The sequence below is a fragment of the Clupea harengus genome, chromosome 22 (genome assembly GCF_900700415.2).
Source record: "Clupea harengus chromosome 22, Ch_v2.0.2, whole genome shotgun sequence".
NCBI lineage: Eukaryota > Metazoa > Chordata > Actinopteri > Clupeiformes > Clupeidae > Clupea > Clupea harengus.
Window position 1 is genome coordinate 14,072,236 of NC_045173.1, and position 22,408 is coordinate 14,094,643.

A 22,408-nucleotide genomic window follows, 5' to 3' on the forward strand; every position below is an offset into this window, starting at 1 on the left:
TTATCTCTACATAGTATGAAGTTATTTTCAGTTTCTTGTATTTTTATGTGTATAGTTTATGCTTAGTTTTATATTTCTATCATATGGTGCATACGTCAGACTACTAGATTCAGGCTTGAGTTTGTCCGCCTGTTTTCCACTAGACAGACATTTTTCAGGACATCAATTGCTGAATAGCTTCCTGAGTTTTCATGGCCACTTGCTTGCTAACAGTGGATTTTACAGTGGGTGGATTTGTTGGGCTTATATTTTTTCACGCGCCCTTGAATTTGAGATATGTAAGCCACTTAAGGTGGCCAATAGTAGATTGATGTGTTTGTTGTTTGGGAGGTGTAGTTTGCTTATGTTGTATTTGCACCAGTGCTGTTTCGACATTGTAGAATATATATATAAATAATAATAATTATGAATAATAATAATAAATAATAATTTGTATAAACATTGTTAGAAGTAAATTGCACCAGTGCTACTACATATTTGTTCACAATTGCATTCAACATTTTTACTCGCATATGCAAGTGATTGATCGCACTGTTGAGCTCTGCACCCAGAGATTGAATGTGTGTGTGTGTGTGTGTGTGAGTGTGTTTGTTTCTGCTTTTGTAAATCTAAACTGCCAGGGACTCATTTTCCCATTTTCTTCCCTCCTTCTCTCTCACACAGGAGACTAAAATAGACTGTGTGCGAGTCGCCACCAAAGGTAGGAGCAACATCTCCATACACAACCACAGAAACATACTCCACAGCCCCGCTCTGTCATGTCTGCTCCCTCACACCTGCCATTTGTTTCAACTAGAGTCAGAGTCAGAGTCAGAGTCAGAGCAAATGGGAATCTCATCCCATCCTGTGCCAAAGTTAACTAACAGTTAAGCAAGATCTGTGGTGCCAGCGCAAAATTGTTACAAGCACTGGACCCAGAAAACTGACCTAATCCCCACTGACCATCTTGTGCGTTTGTAAATATCTTTAAAGCGGATGTGTCCTAGATCAGGGCTGCACCTGTTCCAGAGTCAGCCGGGCCCTACATTTACTCATTAACCAATGAAAAAGAGTAGCTACTAACCTTTTCCGCTTCTGTTAAGTTCTTCTCTTAAACATAGCCTGTTCTCTCACTCTCTTTCTGTTTCTCTGTTTCTCTGTTTCTCTCTCTCTTCCTCTCAGCTGCTATCCTGCTGACTCAGCTCACTACTCCATATCTGCGTGTGGCTCCTGCTGCCGGTGACAACCAGTTAACAGGTCAGATACTCACACACTCATACACTCACTCAACAGCCTCTCTGTATGGGTTTGTCTCCTTACAGATCCAGCATTAATCACCCAGGCTACCTGCATGTACTATTTCTGTGTGTGTGTGTGTGTGTGTGTGTGTGTGTGTGTGTGTGTGTGTGTGTGTGTGTGTGTGTGTGTATGTGTGTGGTAGTTTGAGCTCAAACTGTGTTTCGAGCCTTCTCTTTTCCCCACATCTTGCCATGTTGTCTCTTTCACTCGCCCTCTCTCCCTTCACATACGTGCCACAGTGTCAACGTCTGCAGTGGACAACCCTTAGAGAGCATGCTGAAAATGATCAAATTAAGGGAGTGAGCACATGCTGTGTGACACTCTGTTAACAGACCAGTGGAGCCTAAACAAAGTGGACAGTGAGCACTGACAAGTGAGACTAGTTAACTCTCTCCAAACAACACCACAGACACAGACTTACAGTAAGTGACGGATGAGAAAACACTGACACATGTACATAATAAAACCTACAGGAAGACATACTAATCCATACTGTTATCACACACACATTGAAACAGACCCACACAGCGCAGCCAGGCATGTTTCGATGGAATGTATTGTGTTGTGGACGGTGAAATTGCAGGAGGTCTCATATCCTTGGGGAGGGCAAGCTTTAGTGGTTCACTCAAGGCTATTCCAGCTCTCGAAAAGTAAACACACAAACACACACTCACTCAGAAACACACACATACACATTCACACACACAAACACACACTCACCCAGAAACACACCCACACACACCAACACACACTCACTCAGAAACACACCCACACACAAACACACACTCACCCAGAAACACACCCACACACCCAAACACACACTCACTCATAAACACACCCACACACATTCTCAGACACATACACACACACACACACACAAACACACACACATTTTCAGACACACACACACACACACACACACACAAACACACACGCATTAAGAAACACATCCGCTCTCTCAGACAAACACACACACACCGACATCTCCGTCTAGAATGCTCAGGGGAGGGCCGGCTCAGCAGCTCATTCAGGCTGATTCTATCTCTCCATTTGTCATCGCAGACGTCTGTTGTCATGGGAGCTGGATGCACTTACAGGTATCTGTAAGGTATCTGGAGGTATCTTTGCCACTGGAGAGGGGCAAAGAGAGAGAGAGTGAGGTGAGAGAGAGGGAGATAGACTTATCAGCAGTGAGAACCCCTCAGGAGTGTCTTGAGCCGTGTGTTGGGCATGTACTTAGGGTGACATTGTTCTCGGTTATCTGGTTCATATCTTGTGAATATTACAAGTGCCGTCACTGGCCAATCACTGGTCTCTGCCGTGACGGCCAAAAAGTGGGCTCACTTGATAGGGACATAGCAGATAGTCTCAGCTCAGCATGGGACCACAGCAGCATCCAGGCCTGGGCAAGGACTGGAGAGAGTTCAATCATCCAGACTGATTATCTCATTTCTGTCAGAAAATTAACCAGATAACAGATACCAGCGAAAGCCAGAATTATGATTTTCAACTTTCAACAAATGTTGTGCATTACACAACAGGACAAATGACTGCAGATTAGGAATGCAAAGACTGTTGCAATAGAGGGTTCTAAACTATTGTGTGTTTAGAACCATTATCACTGCAACAGACCCTTCCTCTTGCTGGTGATGAACAGTAGGACTTCAGAATAATATAACTCTGCAAGACATTTCACCTTTGACCCCTGACCCCTGGGTTACATACAGGTGCGGCCACCCATAAGCCAGACGCTGTGGAACCAGAGAAGCAGACTGACCACACAGTGAAGATTGCTGGGGTCATCGCCGGGATCTTGCTCTTCGTCATCATCTTCCTTGGTGTGGTGCTCCTCATGAAGAAAAGGTAAAGCCAGTACACGCCTGCAGAGGGAGAGAGAGAAGGGGTAGAAAAATGGCGGCTCGGAGCATTCGGTGTTCTATAAACCTAAACCTCAAAGTCCAAGTTTCAGCTAAAATCTAAAGATTTAATGATTCAAAACAATGTAAGCGCTATAAAGGTATGTTTGTTAAATATAGTTGTGTTATGCAATTCCAAAAACAGCGAACAATACTACTACTATAAATTAGGTTTACATAACTGTGTTTTCAACCTTTCCTTGCATTCATAAATCAAATTGAATGTGGGCTAAGAGTGTGGAACTAGGTTGTGGAACATTGCTGTGATTACAGTTTTACCTGCACTTTTAAGGAGTTTCCGTAGATACCTCAGAGATTTTAAATGACTGTTCAGTGTCTACATTAGCCTATATATTTGTGAAATAGGCCACCAAGTCTGTGGAGTGTGAGGATGGAAATGCTAGTTGTAGGCTAGATAAGGAATAGTTACATACCTGACATAAGCAGCATCAGCAGCATCTCTATGAAAGTCCAGATGCTCCACAGGACCCCACACTCACCCCGACCCCCCCCCCCCCCCCCCCCCCCCCACACACACACACACTATACACTAAGCCCCCCTACGCTACACACACCACCATGAATTCTTCATGAGCAGTTCTGATTTTTAAAAGTCCCTCTGAAAACTCTCTTCTGAGAGACATCTCTTCAGTGAGTCAGAGAGTTTGTGTGTGTGTGTGTGTGTGTGTGTGTGTGTGTGTGTGTATGTGAATGGCTTTGGTGAAATGCTGGAGAGTTTGTGACTTGCTGACGGCTATAAATAAAAAAGAAAATCAAAGGTTGCTCTCCCTCTCTCTGCACTGACCTCCAGTCAGTGGGGCTTTTGGTTGGAGGCTGAACAATGAATAATGAATGTAATTATGTTGATAAGCTCCATTAAAACCCAGTTTACAGTGGAGAGGAGCGGGCTGTCATTAAACTTTAATACAGCTGCTCTACTCGTTCCTGTCACCCCTTTGGAAAAGAAAAGCAGATAAGAGTCAGGTAGAGAAATAGTGAATTAAGTCAGGACAGCTGTAGCTGCTGGCAAGTTCTCCTCTGCCAGTGGTCCTCACAGCCAGAGGGGACTACTATGGCACACATAACACATAGACTTGCACACACACACATACTTTATGTACACAGATACACACATATTTATTGTATGTGCCTACACAGAACCACAGACCACAGAAGGGAAGAATTGGACCTTTACACTCCCGTGGGCATGTGCACACACACACAGAATATAGACTGGAGTAATGAACACACTGCACAGCTGGAGAGGATCCAGGGTGTGCAAACACACTCACACAGGTGAACTTCAGATGTCAGACGTCTTGAGAGCAGAGATGAAAGGGCTTTTTTCCCCTCTTCCTTCTTCCTTCTGTCTGCGTCTGTCTCTCCGGTGTCTTTAATTCAGTGCAGGGGGACTCATAATTCCCAAAGTCTGATTGACAGTTATGTGTAATTACCTCCATGCACCGTTCCCTTTTAATTGAATTCTCGCTCAATACGCCTTAATCAAATGAAAAGTTGTGATTGAATCCGTCGCATCTATTTGGTTTAATTTGTGGCATTAAATCTGGATCTGGCCATGGTAGAACATACTAATGCCCATGTTACTGCAGAGCAACCTGGCTGCCTACATTATATTACTCTGAGCTATTACTGTCTGAGCTGATAGATGGAAGGATAATGAAATTAGATGATATGAAATTAAAACAGAGATCTATCTACTGTGTGTTTGTTTATGTGTGTGAGTGTGTGTGTGTGTGTGTGTGTGTGTGTGTGTGTGTGTGTGTGTGTGTGTGTGTGTGTGTGTGTGTGTGTGTGTGTCAATAGTTCAATAGTTTAATGTCACAGACACACAGTTGATATACTACATGTAGGGAACTTTCAACAGCATTTTATGTCGTGTTTATGCCAGATGAAGCCCTACTGGCCTGTCTGTGGGGTCATGAAAATATCAGGATCCAGGGTGTGCTGACCATGTGATGTACTTGTCCATTCTAGCCAGGCTTCAGTCATGTCTTTCGCTAAGAAAATACAAGAACATAACCACAGTGTGTCCATGTTTTATGTGAGCGTGTGTGTGACTGAAAAGGCAAAGGGGAGCCCACTGTGCGGCATTAAGCTCTTGACTGTGCCTTACACAAACAGAAGAATGCACGCACACACACACACACACACACACACACACACACACACACACACACACACACACACACACACACACACACACACACACACAAACACAAGATCAGTGTTACCTCTATCACTCATGTTCTTAGCCATCATATCTGCTTTTGTTCATCTTCTTTTACTATTTTTTACTCAGAACATTAATATTTTCTTTCCTTTTTTTTCCTTTTTCCCCTCCCCTTGTCATCCCATCCCCCGTCCTCCCTCACTGCTTAAACTCTTCACCACCCCCCCTCGGCAGAAGACACTATCAGTCCTACACTTACTACCTGTAAGTAAAACACTTTGTCCAATCTCACTCTCCATTATGTGCTGTAGCTGCTAACCCTGGAACAGTTTTGGGTCTGATCAAGGTTCGATCTGTCCCAGGTCGGCTGTTCTCTAGGCAGCTATCCTCCTACCGTTAGCATCCATGACAGTTAGCTATGCCATCTGCCCCCTGGCACACAGCAACAGGTGACTGCTCCCAGCCAAAGAGAAGAAGATGCAGCTATTCAATTTAACATTCATCCTTTCGATTATATGCCTGACTTATTGTGAATTTAATTCTTTGTGATAGATTTGTTTGGATTTATGTGAAAAAAAAAAAAAAAAAAATGGAGCTTAATGGCAGTTTTAACTGGATGTGAATCTGATTCAATGATTTTCTATCAGGAAGTTTCAGTAAGTTTGATTCTGAAAAGCCTGCCTCCTTACAGTCAGTGGGCTTTTCTGAAAGGAGACCTTGAAAAGCAGGCAATCATGGAGCCGTTTTTATATTGCCTCATTAAGATAGGGCAGTACACATTATAAACAAAACCATTAAGGCTTTGCTAGTAGTTTAATAGACAGGCTAGACAGATACTGGTTTAACCTCCGGCCCAGGTCTAAGATAGAGGGGAGCAGTGGCTGCAGTTTATCCCCCAGCAGGCAACAGCTCTGCTCTCCTAGCCTGGTGCCATGCTCCTGGTGCTCACCATTCACTAGCTGCTTACCCTCAAAACATAAACACTCCACTCTGCTTCTTCTGTCATATCATCTCATCTCACCCATCCTCCCCGCATGGTATATTTATGTTGTTTGCATGATAGCACTCCATGGCAACGTGTATGTCACAAAAGTCACAATAGCAACTAACGTGTATGTCACAAAAGTCACTATAGCAACTAGAACGTAGATGAAACAACTGGTAATCTAGAGGAGGAAATGGGGAGTTTTTCAGTGTAAAAGGTGACAGCAATGACTAGACTGAAGAGATGTCTGAGACACAAGTTTAGAGGAGTAAGTGGGGTTCCTGTCAGAGTTGAGGAAAGATTAAAGCACAACGAACAGTTCAGTTTGCGATGCGATGAGAAGCAAAACCAAACAAACCTATCAGGGCAATTCCACCATATTCACAACTCAAGTTGTTTTAAAGTCTTGGCCAAATGACAGGTTTTTTTTTTTTTCCCCCTGTCATATAGTTTGAATTACTTTTAATAACCCTTTCTTCCTGTGAGATAAAAGCCCTTCATATAGAAATGTTCTTTACATCACTATAAGACAAGACTATAGCCTGATTAGGATGGGATCAAAACTGAGCCACCTTTAAAATTTTAGAGGCAAGCCTGAGGCCATTGCAAGAGAGCTGCATTATTGGCAGGAACATTCAGATCCAAAGGGAGTTCTCGTTCTACTCTGTCTGGTAGACACCATTCACTACAGGATTTGGTCACATACTTCTGATATTATTATACTATTTTCATGATGTTTTTCTGTGATCAGTGTGTTGTAATTGCCTGTTCAAAAACATCCTTTGTATGAAGGGTGTTGGAGGGGAATTGTTTTAGACCCAATACAACATGTGCTAAAAGAGATCTGCTGAATCTGCACTAGATGCTTGAGGACAGATTCCAAAAGTGAAAGATGAGAGCAAACGTTGATGCTAAATGAGATCTATCGTCCCTGGCTTCTGTCATTAGTTTGATCTTCATGGTTGTTTGACTTTTGTCATGAATTCTGCAGGGTATTTTAACAAGCACATAATAACCATTGTCACAGCCTGCAGGGTTTCTGCCTTCTGAAGTGTTTGCATTTGAATTAGTCAGTCAGTTTTTATCCTTGAAACTGTCAGGACATTAAGATTTGTGTTCGAAGTCTGATGTCACTTTATGACATTTCCAATTGTAAGCAGTTGGAGGGTATATAACACAACACAGCATAACAGCTAGAAGGCTTTGGCCACATTTCATGGGTGTCTAATGCAGTGTGAGCTGCTAGGGTGGATTCCAGTCTGAAAGACGTTATTTGGCACAAGGGGAAAACACAGGACCAGGTTACATGAGGTCATTGCAGTCTTCCTGCTGCCAATCAACCAATCATATCGAGCCTTCAACCCTGCAACCCAAGACAAGACAGGAGCACGGGCTGTCTTCGTAGTCCCACAATATCAGCAGAATGACTGACAGATGCACCAGAGATTGGTCCCTACCTTCCAACAACTCTGCTTAAACATTCGAAGAATAGAAAATAAGTCTAGAGGAAGGGCTGCTGCGGGTTGCACATTTTGTCATGTCATCAATAATAAGGACAGATAGTAAGCTTCAATCACCAACCCCTTGCAAATGTTTTCTAAAATGGAAGGAGAGAAAGGAGCTGCTCTCTATGGAGGCCATCAAAATGCTTAAACCCTGGCAGGCAGAGAGTGAGATGCAGATAGACAGAGAAAGAGAGAGAGATGTAGATAGACAGAGACAGAGAGAGAGAGAGAGATGCAGATAGACAGAGAGAGAGAGAGATGCAGATAGACAGAGAAAGAGAGAGAGAGAGATGCAGATAGACAGAGAGAGAGAGAGAGAGAGAGAGAGATGCAGAGAGACAGAGAGAGAGAGATGCAGATAGACAGAGAGAGAGAGAGATGTATTAATGGTGCAGATAGACACAGAGAGTGCTCAAGGTTCCCTATGAATTTGAATCCAGTCAGCGTCACCATTTGTACCGTTCTCATCAGTGTGAACAGTATGACACCCACACCCACACACACACACACACACACACACACACACACACACACACACACACACACACACACACACACACACACAGACACACAGACACACACACAGATTGGATTCAGTTAAACAGAGAAAAGGGAACCGCATCGCCTTCCCATCTCTTCCTTTTGTTCGTTCCAGGATGATAAATTACACGACAGCGGTGGTTTTTTAAGTGTTTGGAAAGAGAGTGACTGGAAAAGGGCCCTGTTAGAGAGAAAGAAGGGGGGGAGCAGTATCTACCCACAGCTCAAACACCTTCATTAAAGGCTACATGCCCAGAGTGGAGCAGCGTGCTGGAATCTCACTAATTGGAACAAGCCAAGCACATTTGTTTCAGTAACGGTGGCAGCATTCCGATGAAGAGGAAATAGAGGAAGGAGGGGCAGGGAGTGATAGAGAGATATAGAGAAAGAGAGAGGGAGGGAGAGAGAGAGAGAGAGATGGAGAGGGAGGAGGAGAGTAGTGGCAGGGAGGTGAGCACCAGAAAGCGAGTAAACGAGGAGCCGGCGATGTCTTGTCTTCTGCTCAGCAGATGCTAACACGACCGTCTGTCACCAAGCTGTCGCCACCTCGCTGCAATCATGGGCACACACACTCACACACACACTCACACACACACACACACACACACACACACACACGCACACACACACACACACACACACAAGCACTCCTTCCTAATCTCATTATCTCTACTCTGTGTTTGCCTGTTATTCCCCTTATTTCATCCTACTCCTCCCTTGTCTCTTTTGTCTTTATCTTTTTTTTTCTTCTCTTGTGTCCTTTTCCTTTGTGCTCGTCACACATCCTCTCTATATTTCCACCTTCCCCCCTCTTATACCTTTTTACTTCCCATCCTCTCTTCTCGTCTCCTCTCCCCTCTCTCTTTAAACGTCCTGTATTTTCCTATTTTTCTTTTCTCCCTTTCTTTTATCTCCTCCTCTCCCACCTCTATTCTCCCTTTTTTAGCTCTCTTTCTCCCTGTACCTGTTAATCACTCTTCTCATACCTCACATCTGTACTCACTCCTCTCTGCCTCCATCTCCTTTCTCTCTCTCTCTCTCTCTCTCTCTCTCTCTCTCTCTCTCTCTCTCTCTCTCTCTCTCCCTCTCTCTCTTTCATGAAGATGCAGTGTGGTTTCTTGAGGATGTGAGTGTAATCTAGTTTACTATGCTGCTTAGGGATGCATGGACACCAATCTTGTGTTGAAGGCGCTTGCCACAGTTCGCTGCTTGGCATTGGAGTTTGTTTAGGGGGCATGTTAGTGCTCACTCACTCACTCACGCATTGGAAGACTGGTCTGTTTGATCTCCCAGGTTCAGATGAGGTGGGGCGGCCCAGGCAATACCATAGAAGGAACAATCATCAATGAGATACCTGCAGTTAGCTCAGCACATGTTTGTGGTTTAGTTCAATACCTTGTGGAAGTGTGGAAGACACATTGTATAAACACTTGGAGATCCAATGTTTGAAGATCCGGGATATGCATTGTTGCTCCACTAAATCCAACTGGTTTTCTCCAAAGGAGACGCACAGCTCCAGTCACACAGAAATGAATGACATGTTATTCTTTGACTGAAAAGCTGTAGGAGGTCAAGCAGTCAGGGATCTTACACTTCTTTCCATCAGGTTGTATAGTGCAAAGTAATCAGCTGAATGACTCTGTCTTGTGATTGAGCTCAGAGTAGCATAGGCTGTAGGGCTTTTAAATGCCTGTGAAACTAGTGGCAAACGATTTGCCCTCTCTGTCTCAATCCCCTCCACTTTTATCTCTTTTTCTTTGTCATGTTGCACCTATATATAGAGTATATATCAACTCGTTAGAGCAAATAAGACAACGGTGTGTGTATATATATACACCATTGTCTTATTTGCTCTAATGAGTTGATTGTGTTTGCCTGGTCTCTGCTGGGTGTCAGCAATGCAGTGTGTACGTGTATGCTTGTTTTTTGCATTCAGTGCGTGTATCTGTGTATGTGTGCCTGTGTATCTGTATAGGTGTTAGTGTTTAATGGTGCAGATGTGATGGCTGTCATTGTGACTTTTTCTTTCTGACGGGCACTAATGAAGACGCCTTTGTCTCTTTGAAAGCCTCCCTTGCCCACAGCCTGACCTTATCGCTATGGCGCTACACAGACATGCAACACCTCACCCTGCTGAGCTTGGCCGTATTAATGTGTCTGTGCTTGTATGAATGTTTGTGTTTTCACGCGTGTGTGGGTGTGTGTGTGAGGGGGTGTGTATGTATTTCTGTGTATATGTTTCTGATGTTGGTTTTGATGCTGTTGAGGAGAGGGGTCTCCCCTGTAGGGCTCTGTTCTCGTCCACAAACACAAACAGTGTGTTTAACAGGCCTGTGGGCCTTTGTGGAGCTGCGGATGCTTTAAAGAGACTAGAGGGAGTTTGGATCAGAGGACAGAGAGGGCTGTGCTGCTGGCAACCATGCTGGTGTGTGCAGCAGAACGTTTTTAATGACACAAACCCCTCCTGCGCAGCAAGATACATGTGAACACACACAAACACACACAAACAAACACACACACACACACACACACAAACACACACAAACACACACAAACAAACACACAAACAAAAAAACACACACACACACACACACACACACACACACAAACACACACAAACAAACACACACACTCACACACACACAAACACACACAAACAAACACACACACACACACACACAAACACACACACACACACACACACGCTCCTGCAGATGCACATGGTGCACACATATGTCAGCATCATCTCGGAGCACTTCAGGTGTGGCCACCATGGCTTGCTCTGCGGTTTGAGCATCTGATTGGATGGTGTTATTTATCATAATATCCCGGCTGTGGCAGGTGTGCTGTGTGTGTGTGTGTGTGTGTGTGTGTGTGTGTGTGTGTGTGTGTGTGTGTGTGTGTGTGTGTGTGGCATTCATGGCCAATGATGTGTGAAGAAAAACTGCTGTCTTACAAAACACACACTGCTGAGTATTTTCTGTTGACACAGGAGAAGCTGGACACACACACACACACTACGAAATGTGCACACCATCACATATCCAGAATTGACATTACCGGTACATATGCCTGAACACCTAATGTATGCATACAAATACAAATTTACAGGCACACAATGCAGGCATCGTATCAGTGGTCCCGGTCACAGGGCTCTGTCATTCCTTATCATAAGGGGATTGTGTGTGTGTGTCTGTGTGTGTGTGTGTGTGTGTGTGTGTGTGTGTGTGTGTGTGTCTGTGTGTCTGTGTGTCTGTGTGTGTGTGTGAAAGAGACTGAGGTGGGCTGAGTGAAAGTCTCTGCAGTTTGTCTCTGCAGGAGTAATAGGCCTGAGATGAATCACTGACACACACACACACACACACACACACACACACACACACACACACACACACACACACACACACACACACACACACACACACACACACAAACAGGGCCACCTCTGTGCCTCATGCTGAGTGGCAGACTGGCAGACAGGAAGTGCTCGTCCATTAGCGTCCTGCTGTGCTCTCTCAGTGTCTGTGGCCATCACCAGGCGCCAAGCCCAGGGTGTTCATCACATGCCAGCCCTGACAGCCACAGGTCTAACAACCAGCTTTAACTTGAGAAAAATTAGATCTTCTTTGGAACAATATACAGTGCATTCAGAAAGTGTTTAGACCCCTTCACGTTTTTCACATTTTGCTATGTGGCAGCCTTATGCTAAATTTGTTTTGATTAATTGTTTCCTCATTAAGCTACACCCAATACCCCATAATGACAAAGCAAAAACTAGATTTTTAGAAAAGAAAAGGAAAAACTGAAACATCACAGTATTCAGAACCTTTGCTAAGACACTTGAAATGTATCTCAGGTGCCTCCCTTGATCATCTTTGAGATGTTTCTACAGCTTGATTGGAGTCCACCTGTGGTAGATTCAATTGATTGGGCATGATTTTAGGCACACACCTGACTATATAAGGCTTCACAACTGACAGTGCATGTCAGTGCATGTTGAGGCACAACACCGTCCCCGTCTCTGAGCTCTAAAGCCTAACATAACAACATTTGAAAAAAGGTGACTCGGTCTGAATACCTTTTGAATGCACTCTTGGCACAGTGATGGACAAAAGACTCTCTAAGATGGTACTATGCTCTAAGCCTCCTTAACATTTAGTGTGTAGACATCAGATTACCCTCTACGTGTCATTACACCAATTTCACTTTACAAGAACAGGACATTATTCCCCCTAACCTGTCAGCTGTATTTAGCCAAGTATTTTAGTTTTTATTCAGAAGTGCACTTGTACCAAGAAGAGACCAAAGTATTTGTGTTTGGCCTCCTCTGCCTTGGAAACACACTCTGTGTTGAAATACGCCCAGATGTGGCCCAGATCCGTCTCAGATGTGGCTCAGATACAACCTCCTCTGCCCTGAAAACACAATGTGCTGAAATACGCAGCAGCACAGCATTTAAGCTCACCCGTGGGCCAGGGAGGTAACTGGATATTGTTGCCGTAGAGATGGAGCATTGTTGAGAGTGCTGTCATCCATCTTTGACGTTTACGAAGCTCATCCCTTCTTCCCCTTTGGCCTCTGAGTTCTCATTGGACCCCACAGCTAAGCAAATCAATGGGTAAACAAATGAACAGCTTTAGGTAAATGAAGCGTGTCTCATAAGCGAAGAAATGAAAACACTCCTTCTCAGCGACAGGGGCATTAGGTGGCTAATTTGATAGTGTGTGCGTGCATCTTCATAGGACCCGGTCTGAACCTAGATGTGGAGGTGACTGCATTGATAAGTTATTTACAGTGATGAGGTAGTCGCAACAAAATTAAGTTATTGTAGTTGTGTGTGTGTGTGTGTGTGTGTTTGTCTGGTTCAACACCCCCTCATCTCTCGCTCTCTCTCTCTCTCCCTTTCTCTATGCTATTCCCTCTCCATCTAAATTGTTTGTCTAATTTCCTCTCGTTAGAAGGTCTGTGTGTATCGGTCTTCTCCAAACAAAGGCCTTGTCTGACTGATGAGGTGCTGGGGGGTATAGATCCCCTCAATTGAATTAGAGCTCACTCTTCTGCCTCTCTCACATGACAGATCCGTTTGTTTTTCCTCCTGCTCCACTGAGTCCATACTCACTTTATTACATTGCCACAGTCCCCTAGAGCCACCGCCAACTGCCTCACCAACTCACTGCATGTGTGTGTGGGAGTGGTGGTTGTCTAGTTGTCTACTGATTTGTCTGACTCTTTTACCTCGGTTTGACATTTGTGATTGTCTTAAGTACAGGACTTAAATCTTTAATCCATGAAGTGTTTGATACTTGCAGTCTGCGCTGGGTCAATATAGACACTCCTGCAAACTAAGAAACAAGGACACAGGCCCTTGGCTACTGATTCACAAACCTTTTAAAACTTAGAAACTCATTGGCTTCAAAAATTGTATAGCTTCAATGAAGACTCAGTTGAAAAAAGTAATTGGTTATAATGCAGGTCCGTTTGTGTTTAATTATAATCCCAGTTTAGCCATGTCAATTACACACTCCCCTGTCTCCGCCAATGTTTTGATAATGATGATTCTAGCATTATTATAGTTTTGATTAGACTAATTATAAATGTATTTCCCTATATCATTTGTACTATAATTGTGTGTGTTTTGTTTGTGTGTGTGTGTGTGTGTGTGTGTGTGTGCACAGGAAGCTGGCTAAGAAGCGTAAGGAGACCTTGAGCAGCACTCGGCAGGAGATGACCGTGATGGTGAACTCCATGGACAAGAGCTACACAGAGCAGGGCACCAGCTGTGATGATGCTCTCTCCTTTATGGACACACACACCCTCAACACCAACTCCAGAAGTGAGTATCTGGATCATCATGAGTGTGTGTGTGTGTGTCTTTTTTTTCTGTGGGAGTGTGAGAGCTATCACCTGCTGTGACAAGGCACTTTTTCCATTGATACACACAGGTGTAACGGCAATGGCAGAAGGGAGTATCCTCAATATGTCACACGCTTGTGTATGTTAGAGGGAGTGGCAGGTGTTTCTACACACAGTGTCCCCAATGTTAAATTTCAGTTAAACTTCCAGACTGGAAGTGGCAGTAATTAACCACTCTTAAGTCCTATTTAGAGAACACAATGGGCATTTTAAAGTGTTATTGTGTTAACAGAGCTTCACCTCTCCTGCTCCCTCTGACCTGTGCTGTGGCGGGACTGGGGTCTGGATGTAGCGTTAGACTGGTCATGCTAATCTGACAGATAGTAATTGGCAGTGATTACCCACTCATAACACCCTGTTTTAAGTACTCTTTACACAACACAATTGGCAGTTTTAAGTGTTATTGTTTTAACAGAGCTTCACCTCTCCTGCCCCCTCTGATCTTTAAACACTCCCTAAGACTCCCAGCCCTGTGGTCTGGATGTAGCATTAGCCTGATCGCTCGTCTCTGGAGCCTCAGGGGCAGCTGTTGTTCACTCTACCCAGCTAACCCCCCTCTGGTCTGGGACAAGCAAACAGCTTTGCAAACAGGGCCTGACTGTGACCCCTCTAATTCTCTTTTAAAGTGACCTGCAGTAAGACACCCAACCCCCCCCCCCCCCCACCCCACCCCAAACACACCCTTCCCAAAACATCAGTGTCCCCTTTCACATGTAACCTTAATTAGATGTCGGTTAGGAAGCAGAGAGGTGCAGTCACACAGACAAACATATAAAGCTTTTTGGTTCAGTAAAGGAAGGGGAAGAGGATGGTGGGTCAGTAGAGGAAGAGGATGGTGTGTCAGTAGAGGAAGGGGATGGTGGGTCAGTAGAGGAAGAGGATGGTGTGTCAGTAGAGGAAGAGGATGGTGTGTCAGTAGAGGAAGAGGATGGTGGGTCAGTAGAGGAAGAGGATGGTGTGTCAGTAGAGGAAGAGGATGGTGTGTCAGTAGAGGAAGAGGATGGTGTGTCAGTAGAGGAAGAGGATGGTGGGTCAGTAGAGGAAGAGGATGGTGTGTCAGTAGAGGAAGAGGATGGTGTTCAGTAGAGGAAGGGGATGGTGTGTCAGTAGAGGAAGAGGATGGTGGTTCAGTAGAGGAAGAGGATGGTGGGTCAGCAGAGGAAGAGGATGGTGGGTCAGTAGAGGAAGAGGATGGTGTGTCAGTAGAGGAAGAGGATGGTGTGTCAGTAGAGGAAGGGGATGGTGGGTCAGTAGAGGAAGAGGATGGTGGGTCAGTAGAGGAAGAGGATGGTGTGTCAGTAGAGGAAGAGGCGTTTAGTGCATACTATAGTGGCCTCCACTGATACTGTACATATTATAATGCTAAGCAGTGACTTGACCTCTGACCTTTTGTGTCTCTCCACAGGCACCGCATCACCCTCCTCTTTCACTTTGAAGAGCAACACTCTCAGTAAAACACTACCCAACTCTTATTACCCAGGTAAGGGCAAAAACACACATACATACAAATATGTGAAATATCGACTAGTGTGCTTTATTTTCACCACTAATTCTCACTCTCATGTTTTCCCTCCTGACAGATCCATTTGTGCCGACTGCCATCTTAGGTGAGAAACTATATCTGTTATTTAGTCATGTCTCTGTTCATTTCTATAACAGTTTCCACCCTTACAACTGTACAATCCTACACACAGGAACGCTCTCAAACACACACACACACACAATCCCACTTGCATATAGACACATATACATAAATTTAAGACCAAGGCCACTATGCAAGTGGGGATGTTTCTCCTGGTGTTTTGGTGTTTCTAGTGTTTTTGATTTTGGTTGGTGGTTTTCTGAAGATGGCTTTTTCATCTCCATAAACTGCCTGCTGCTTCCCCCCCTTCTCTCCCTCTCCTCTCTTCCTTCCCCTCCTCACATGCACACACAAAGACAGAACACACATCATCATGAACTTTCAGTAAGTCTTAGACGTGCTCAGATACAGGATTGCACATAGGCGTATACATACACACACACACTCATACACATACTCCCGCACACACACACTCCCGCACAGGCACACACACACGCACACACACACACACACACACACACACACACACACACACACACACAGATAGACACAGATAGACACACACACACACACACACACACACACACACACACACACACACACACACACACTCACACACAGACACACACACACACACCCACACACACACACAGTTCCGCACAGGCACACAAACACACACACACACACACACACACACACACCCACACACACACACACTTCCGCACAGGCACACAAACACACACACACACACATGCACGGGCACACAATTTGCTGCTGCCTTCACTTCATTCCATCCTCATTGTGTGTCGAGTGTGTGATGTCACATCCTCTCTGACCACTCATATGCATGTGGACAGGATATGGGAGGGATGGGAAGGGGTGGGGCCTCTCACTTGCTGTAGTAACCAGTAGCCTTGTCATCCTTGCTAATGATCTCAACCTGGTAATTAGTTTAATTGATTCATTGATAACTTCTATATCAAACGTGTCCCTGCTGTAAGACTGTGAGGTGTGTATGCGCATACTGTATCTCTGTGTGTGGAAGGTTAGATGAAGGGATTATATGTGTTTTGATGTATTTGTGATTATTATTATTATTATTATTATTATTATTATTATTATTGTGAGGACAGTTGAGGTTAGTGCACCCGCCCCCGCCACCCCACCTTTCTTTCTCTCTATTGTCTCTGCACCTGGCCCCTCCCCCCACCCCCACCCCCAAACACGATCTTGTCCCTCCACTCCCCAATGCGACCCCTCCCCCCTCCTCCACTGTTCTCTTTTAATGTTGCGACTGCTGCTGGCCAACTTCTTCTTTTTTTTTTTTTTTTTTTAATTATCATTTTCTGTTCTCTACACTTTTTTCCCAGTCAATTCCGGGTCTGTTTTTACACTTTAATTTTCCTCCCCATGACAAAACAGAATAATAAAACAATAAAACAAAGCCCCTCGTTAATTATAATTGTGTTTCTTTTGAAACTTAGTTGTGCTAAAAGCCCTGAAGAGCCGTTCTCTTGGTAGGACACAAAAACGGAACTCAACCAGAGTGAAATGCATGGAGGCCCATTAACTATGCATGAGTTCAGCTCGAAGTAAACACATACACACACACACTGCCCCTGACCTCTAGCAATGAGGATGGCTTACAAAATGAATTGACAGGGTACCCATCAACACACAAACACACTTTCATACACACACATTCCTTTGAGCACGTCTCACCCTTCCGTAGGTTTAAACACCTGAGTCTCTGACTGGAATTCACATTGCAAAAATCTCATTAATAAATGCCTAGGTTTTCATATTTCCTTTATTGATTTTGTATTAATTGCCTGACGTGGGAAAGACTCTCGCTGCAGTGTCTTGAGTAATAATCATAGCATCCTCATCATGGGCAGCCTACACTAGAGTTTCCTGAATGCTTTGATGATTTCCTCCAGAAGTGTGTAGATATCAGCTGACTGTGGGCCAGAGCTGGTTCAGGTTCTGACCTGACCTGGAGTCGGCTGTCCTTTAGGATTTCAGCAGTTACAGACCGACTATCAGAGCTCAGCAGGCCCAGTCCAGGCCTCGTAGCGTCTTTGCCTAGAGATTTTATCCTTTATCCAGAACCCGCAGAACCGGCGTTCCCTCAAACCCCCCCACCCCAACCCCCACCCCCCCTTCCATAGACGCGCGTGTGCACTCATAGGCCTGGCTCGCTGTGTTGAGCTCAGGCAGCAGTAGCTGTCATGTCTGAGGTGTAACTAGTAGTGTGCTGTTGCTTACACCCTGTCTCCTTTCTCTTTTCCCTGTCTCTTTCTGGATATGATTTCTCTTTCTCCTGTGCCTCTTTCTCTCTCTCTTCCTCTATCCCTCTCTCTGTCTTTCCCCTCCCTGCCTTTTTGACCTCTAATGTATCTCCTATAAAGTGCCCATTAATGGTAAGTTTGGCCAAGTCTGTCTGCTCTTGGGGTTTTTGGGTGGTCTGGGAGTTAGTGTTCTTCATTTTCCTGAGGGAGGCGTTCCTTCCATCTGGGGGCGGTCCTGCTTGTCATCTCACCATGAAGCTCTTGTGTGGCATGACTCCATGATGCCCCCCCACCCCCCCCATCCTGACCCTCCCCACCCCCATCATGGCTTCACAGGCTCCCACCCCACTCATGACGCACATCGTCTCTGTCTCCGTTCTAACCAGCATCTCATGTTATTAGTTAGCACTTTTATGATTTACATTGATCTGAGATGGGTTCCCTTGTGTTTGTGTTTGGTTGGGTTCCTGTTGCCAGGTGATTTGACTGTAATGATTTCTCTACTTCGATGATTTCATCACTATAGTGGACATCACTACTGGTTACTATTTGGCCTTGGCATCCCATCACATACCATGTGTCACTTCTTCAGTCATGAGTCTCTCTCTCTCCCTCCCTCTCTCTCTCTCTCTCCCTCCCTCTGTCTCTCTCTCTCTCTCTCTCTCCCTCTCTCTCTTTCTCTCTCTCTCTCTTCATATATATATATATCTCCCTTTCTCTCCATCTGTTTCTTTCTCTCTCCCTCTGTCTCTATCAATCTATTTATTTACCTATCATAAATTGTTTGAATGTTGAACGATAGAGTTGCATCTCAAATCTGTGTGTTTGTCCATCTTAAGTCATTGTGGCAGACAGGATAAAGTCATGCTGATAGGGCAAATGGACAGTTTAAAACAGTTCCAACCCAACATGTGGGTAGGAATATTGAGCTTTACTGTCTGCCCAGAGATAAATAACTAAATTAAAACAGAAGGGGAGGACACTGGCTTTGGTGTGACTCTGGCATTTAAACACAGTAAATAAGCCATCTGCTACACAACATGCTAGACAAATATGTAAGACACAAGCTGCAAATGGGTTATTACAGTGCATTTAGCATCAGTGATGTTTAGTAACACTGACTCATTCACAGATCTAGGACCAGTCGGGCCAGGAAGCTCTGGAATGAATCAGTGTCTGATTAGGGCCAGATCTGTTTCAAAGAGGTTCATGCTTTGTGAAATGATGAAGTGATCTTATCATTGCAAGACCATAGTCTGAGTGGTGAGAGAGCAGAGCCATCCAGCCTGGTGCCCCTGGTCTCTCTTCTTCATGCTCTCTCCTCTCACACACTGGTCTCTCTCCTTCATTCTCTCCTCTCACACACTGGTCTCTCTTCTTCATGCTCTCTCCTATCACACACTGGTCTCTCTCCTTCATTCTCTCTCCTCTCACACACTGGTCTCTCTTCTTCATGCTCTCTCCTCACACACTGGTCTCTCTCCTTCATTCTCTCTCCTCTCACACACTGGTCTCTCTTCTTCATGCTCTCTCCTCACACACTGGTCTCTCTTCTTCATGCTCTCTCCTATCACACACTGGTCTCTCTTCTTCATTCTCTCTCCTCTCACACACTGGTCTCTCTCCTCTCACACACTGGTCTCTCTTCTTCATGCTCTCTCCTCTCACACACATGCACCGTGTCATGTTCCTGTCACCCCATCACCCGCCTGTGAGGACGCGCCACATCATCACACGTCTGTGTTTTCTCACTGAGAATGCTTTGTCAGGAAATACACTCTAGATCACGCCAGTATAGTATTTATCACATTTTAAAGGAATTGGCTCATGGCAAAAATGTGAAAATTTGATTCGTAATATTTAATTTTACATTTTTGTAGAATTTACCAAGTAGGTGTTAACCTGACACTGAGCAGAGCCAGTGAGAGTCCAGATAGTAGCTGAGTGTGGTACTGATCCAGCCCTGATCAGGTGGATATCCACTCCATCTGGGGCAGAACTGGGCTGGGTCCAAAACACACCCAGCTGTTATCTGGGAGAATGGCAAACCTGAAATGTGTGAAGTTGTCAGTGTTGTGATATGGCTGTTGTTCTATCTCCAGTGGTAACCGTCCTCTCCCCCGACTCATTCCCTCCCTCTGACAGACGAGAGCCAGACGATGGGCAGTGACACCAGTAGCCTGGTGCAGTCGCACTCGCACTCGCTGACACACACCTTTAAGAAGCAGCGTGAGCGTGATCGGGACGGAGCAGTGGAGGGCGTCTCTTACCAGACAGGCCAGCTGCACCCTGCCATCCGCGTGGCCGACCTCCTGCAGCACATCACCCAGATGAAGTGCTCCGAAGGATACGGCTTCAAGGAGGAGTACGAGGTACGAGGCTGTTCTCTCTCTCTCTCTCTCTCTCTCTCTCTCTCTATTTTGATGTCACCCTCATTTTCTGTGATCAGTCTTCATAATGCCGTTGCTCTGGGCTTGTTCTTTATATTGACATTGCTCTATGCTTGTTCTTCAACCATCTCTCTGAGTTACTCTCTTCTTCTCCTTTTCTTTATTTCATTCCCCTTACCTTCACTCTTCTTGCTCTCTGATTTTAACCTCTGCTTGAATCTCCTTTCTTTTACTTGTTTTGCTGTCCTTTAGTCATTCATTAATTATTTTTGTGCATGTTCTCTGGATTGGTCTATCTCCCCCATCTCTCTTCGTGTGGTAGACACACAGTCTTGGATGTCTCATGTGTGGTTGTTTCTGTACTGACTGAGTATGTTGAGTTAGGGTTGATCTGTAGTGGATGTGCTTGAACCGTCTGTGTACTCTGTCATCACCACACAGACAACTGGTGTCCTCACACATATAATCACGTCCCTGCAAACACTCCTTCCCCCTCAAACAGCAATAAGACACGGTACACGTCTGTATGTCACAAGCGGCTCCTTCCTAGTCACCTTCTAGGACTTCCTGAGATGGAGAAGAGTTAAGTTTGACTGAGATATGCCCACATACAAGTGCAAACATGCATTAGTGATATACGTGCCACATCAGCACCATATCCACTCAAATATCAGCTGGGACCCCCCCCCGATCAGGAACATGAAGCTAAATTGACCATATGACAGTTTTCTGTGGAACATGCCAGCCCTGTATCACTTACACTCTATCTCTCTCTGATCCATGCTTATTCTATACCTTAACTTGGGATCAGATTAACGAGGTAAGGCCACACTTTCAGTTCTTTTGTTTTCTGTCATGATTCTTTTTTTTTTCTGTAGAGAATGTTACTTAGCCACAGTTTGACGTTGTAAACACAAGTCTGCTAGCTCAATTAGTTTCTCAGAGACATGATAGCTCTGTTATTGTCTGACTGTCTATTAAGTAATGATTTAGATTTTACATTTGGACCACCATTTTCATGATTCTGTATTTTGTGGTTTGCCAATGCACAGATGAACACACGCACAGTGCATGAAAACAGATGTTGTTTTGAGTGAACATGTGTTTAAGTGGCAGTTTCTGTTTTCAAATTAATGGAATTGAGGTGAAGTGACAAAGTAAACAAGCCTGTGAAGTGTGATGTTCACCACACATTAATGGCAAACAGATACTTCAATGAACTTAACTATAACTTAACTTCAATAAACTTTAATGAGGAACATCTTTTCTATATTCCTGATTGACCTATGTCATAGTTTGTCTAAAACTAGCGAGCTAACTTCTGACATCAGACTACACCAACAACTACAGTAAGCACTGATCAAATCTTGCTAGCTTGTGAATTTGTCAACTAAAAACCTGCGCTTTATAGCTTTGCATTACCCCGAATGCAGTGTTATATAGTATAGTTAAATTACAATTCATTATCACTGTTATAGTTAGACATATTTTAGAAAATTACCTTCAGATATTTCCAGAGGTTTTTGCGTGAACTTTTCAGATTTTCTGGAATTCTCCATCTCGAACACGAAAAATATGACTTACTCCAGCAACGCAGCCTGAGATCCGTCTTTCTAAAGGTCGCAATTCAAATCCATCCAATATGGCCGCCACTGAGAGGATTCCCTGTCATGCCGACTAGATTACATGTCATCAGATACAATGAATGCACTTGTTATATGGGTGTAGGCTTAAGAGTGTACATCCTGATCATTAGTTTACAGATTGCAGCAGCACACTGATTACATTTACATTTACATTTAGTCATTTAGCAGACG

At 44.5% G+C, this 22,408-nt stretch overlaps 1 protein-coding gene across 6 annotated transcripts in view; it reads left to right on the forward strand.

Annotated features, from left to right (window-relative positions):
- The window catches only part of LOC105889425 (receptor-type tyrosine-protein phosphatase mu-like), a 138,983-nt gene that overhangs the window by 82,934 nt on the left and 33,641 nt on the right, over positions 1-22,408 (forward strand). Inside the window, exons 13-22 of one of the 6 annotated variants that reach the window (XM_031559557.2) lie at positions 664-700; positions 1,162-1,236; positions 3,006-3,141; positions 5,620-5,649; positions 14,091-14,248; positions 15,734-15,808; positions 15,909-15,935; positions 18,322-18,333; positions 20,347-20,573; positions 21,403-21,411. In XM_031559557.2, coding sequence (XP_031415417.1) covers positions 664-700; positions 1,162-1,236; positions 3,006-3,141; positions 5,620-5,649; positions 14,091-14,248; positions 15,734-15,808; positions 15,909-15,935; positions 18,322-18,333; positions 20,347-20,573; positions 21,403-21,411 — 786 coding nt within the window. The remainder of the gene's footprint in view (positions 1-663; positions 701-1,161; positions 1,237-3,005; positions 3,142-5,619; positions 5,650-14,090; positions 14,249-15,733; positions 15,809-15,908; positions 15,936-18,321; positions 18,334-20,346; positions 20,574-21,402; positions 21,412-22,408) is intronic. The other 5 variants (XM_031559558.2, XM_031559559.2, XM_031559560.2 and 2 more) reach the window with 5 other exon arrangements.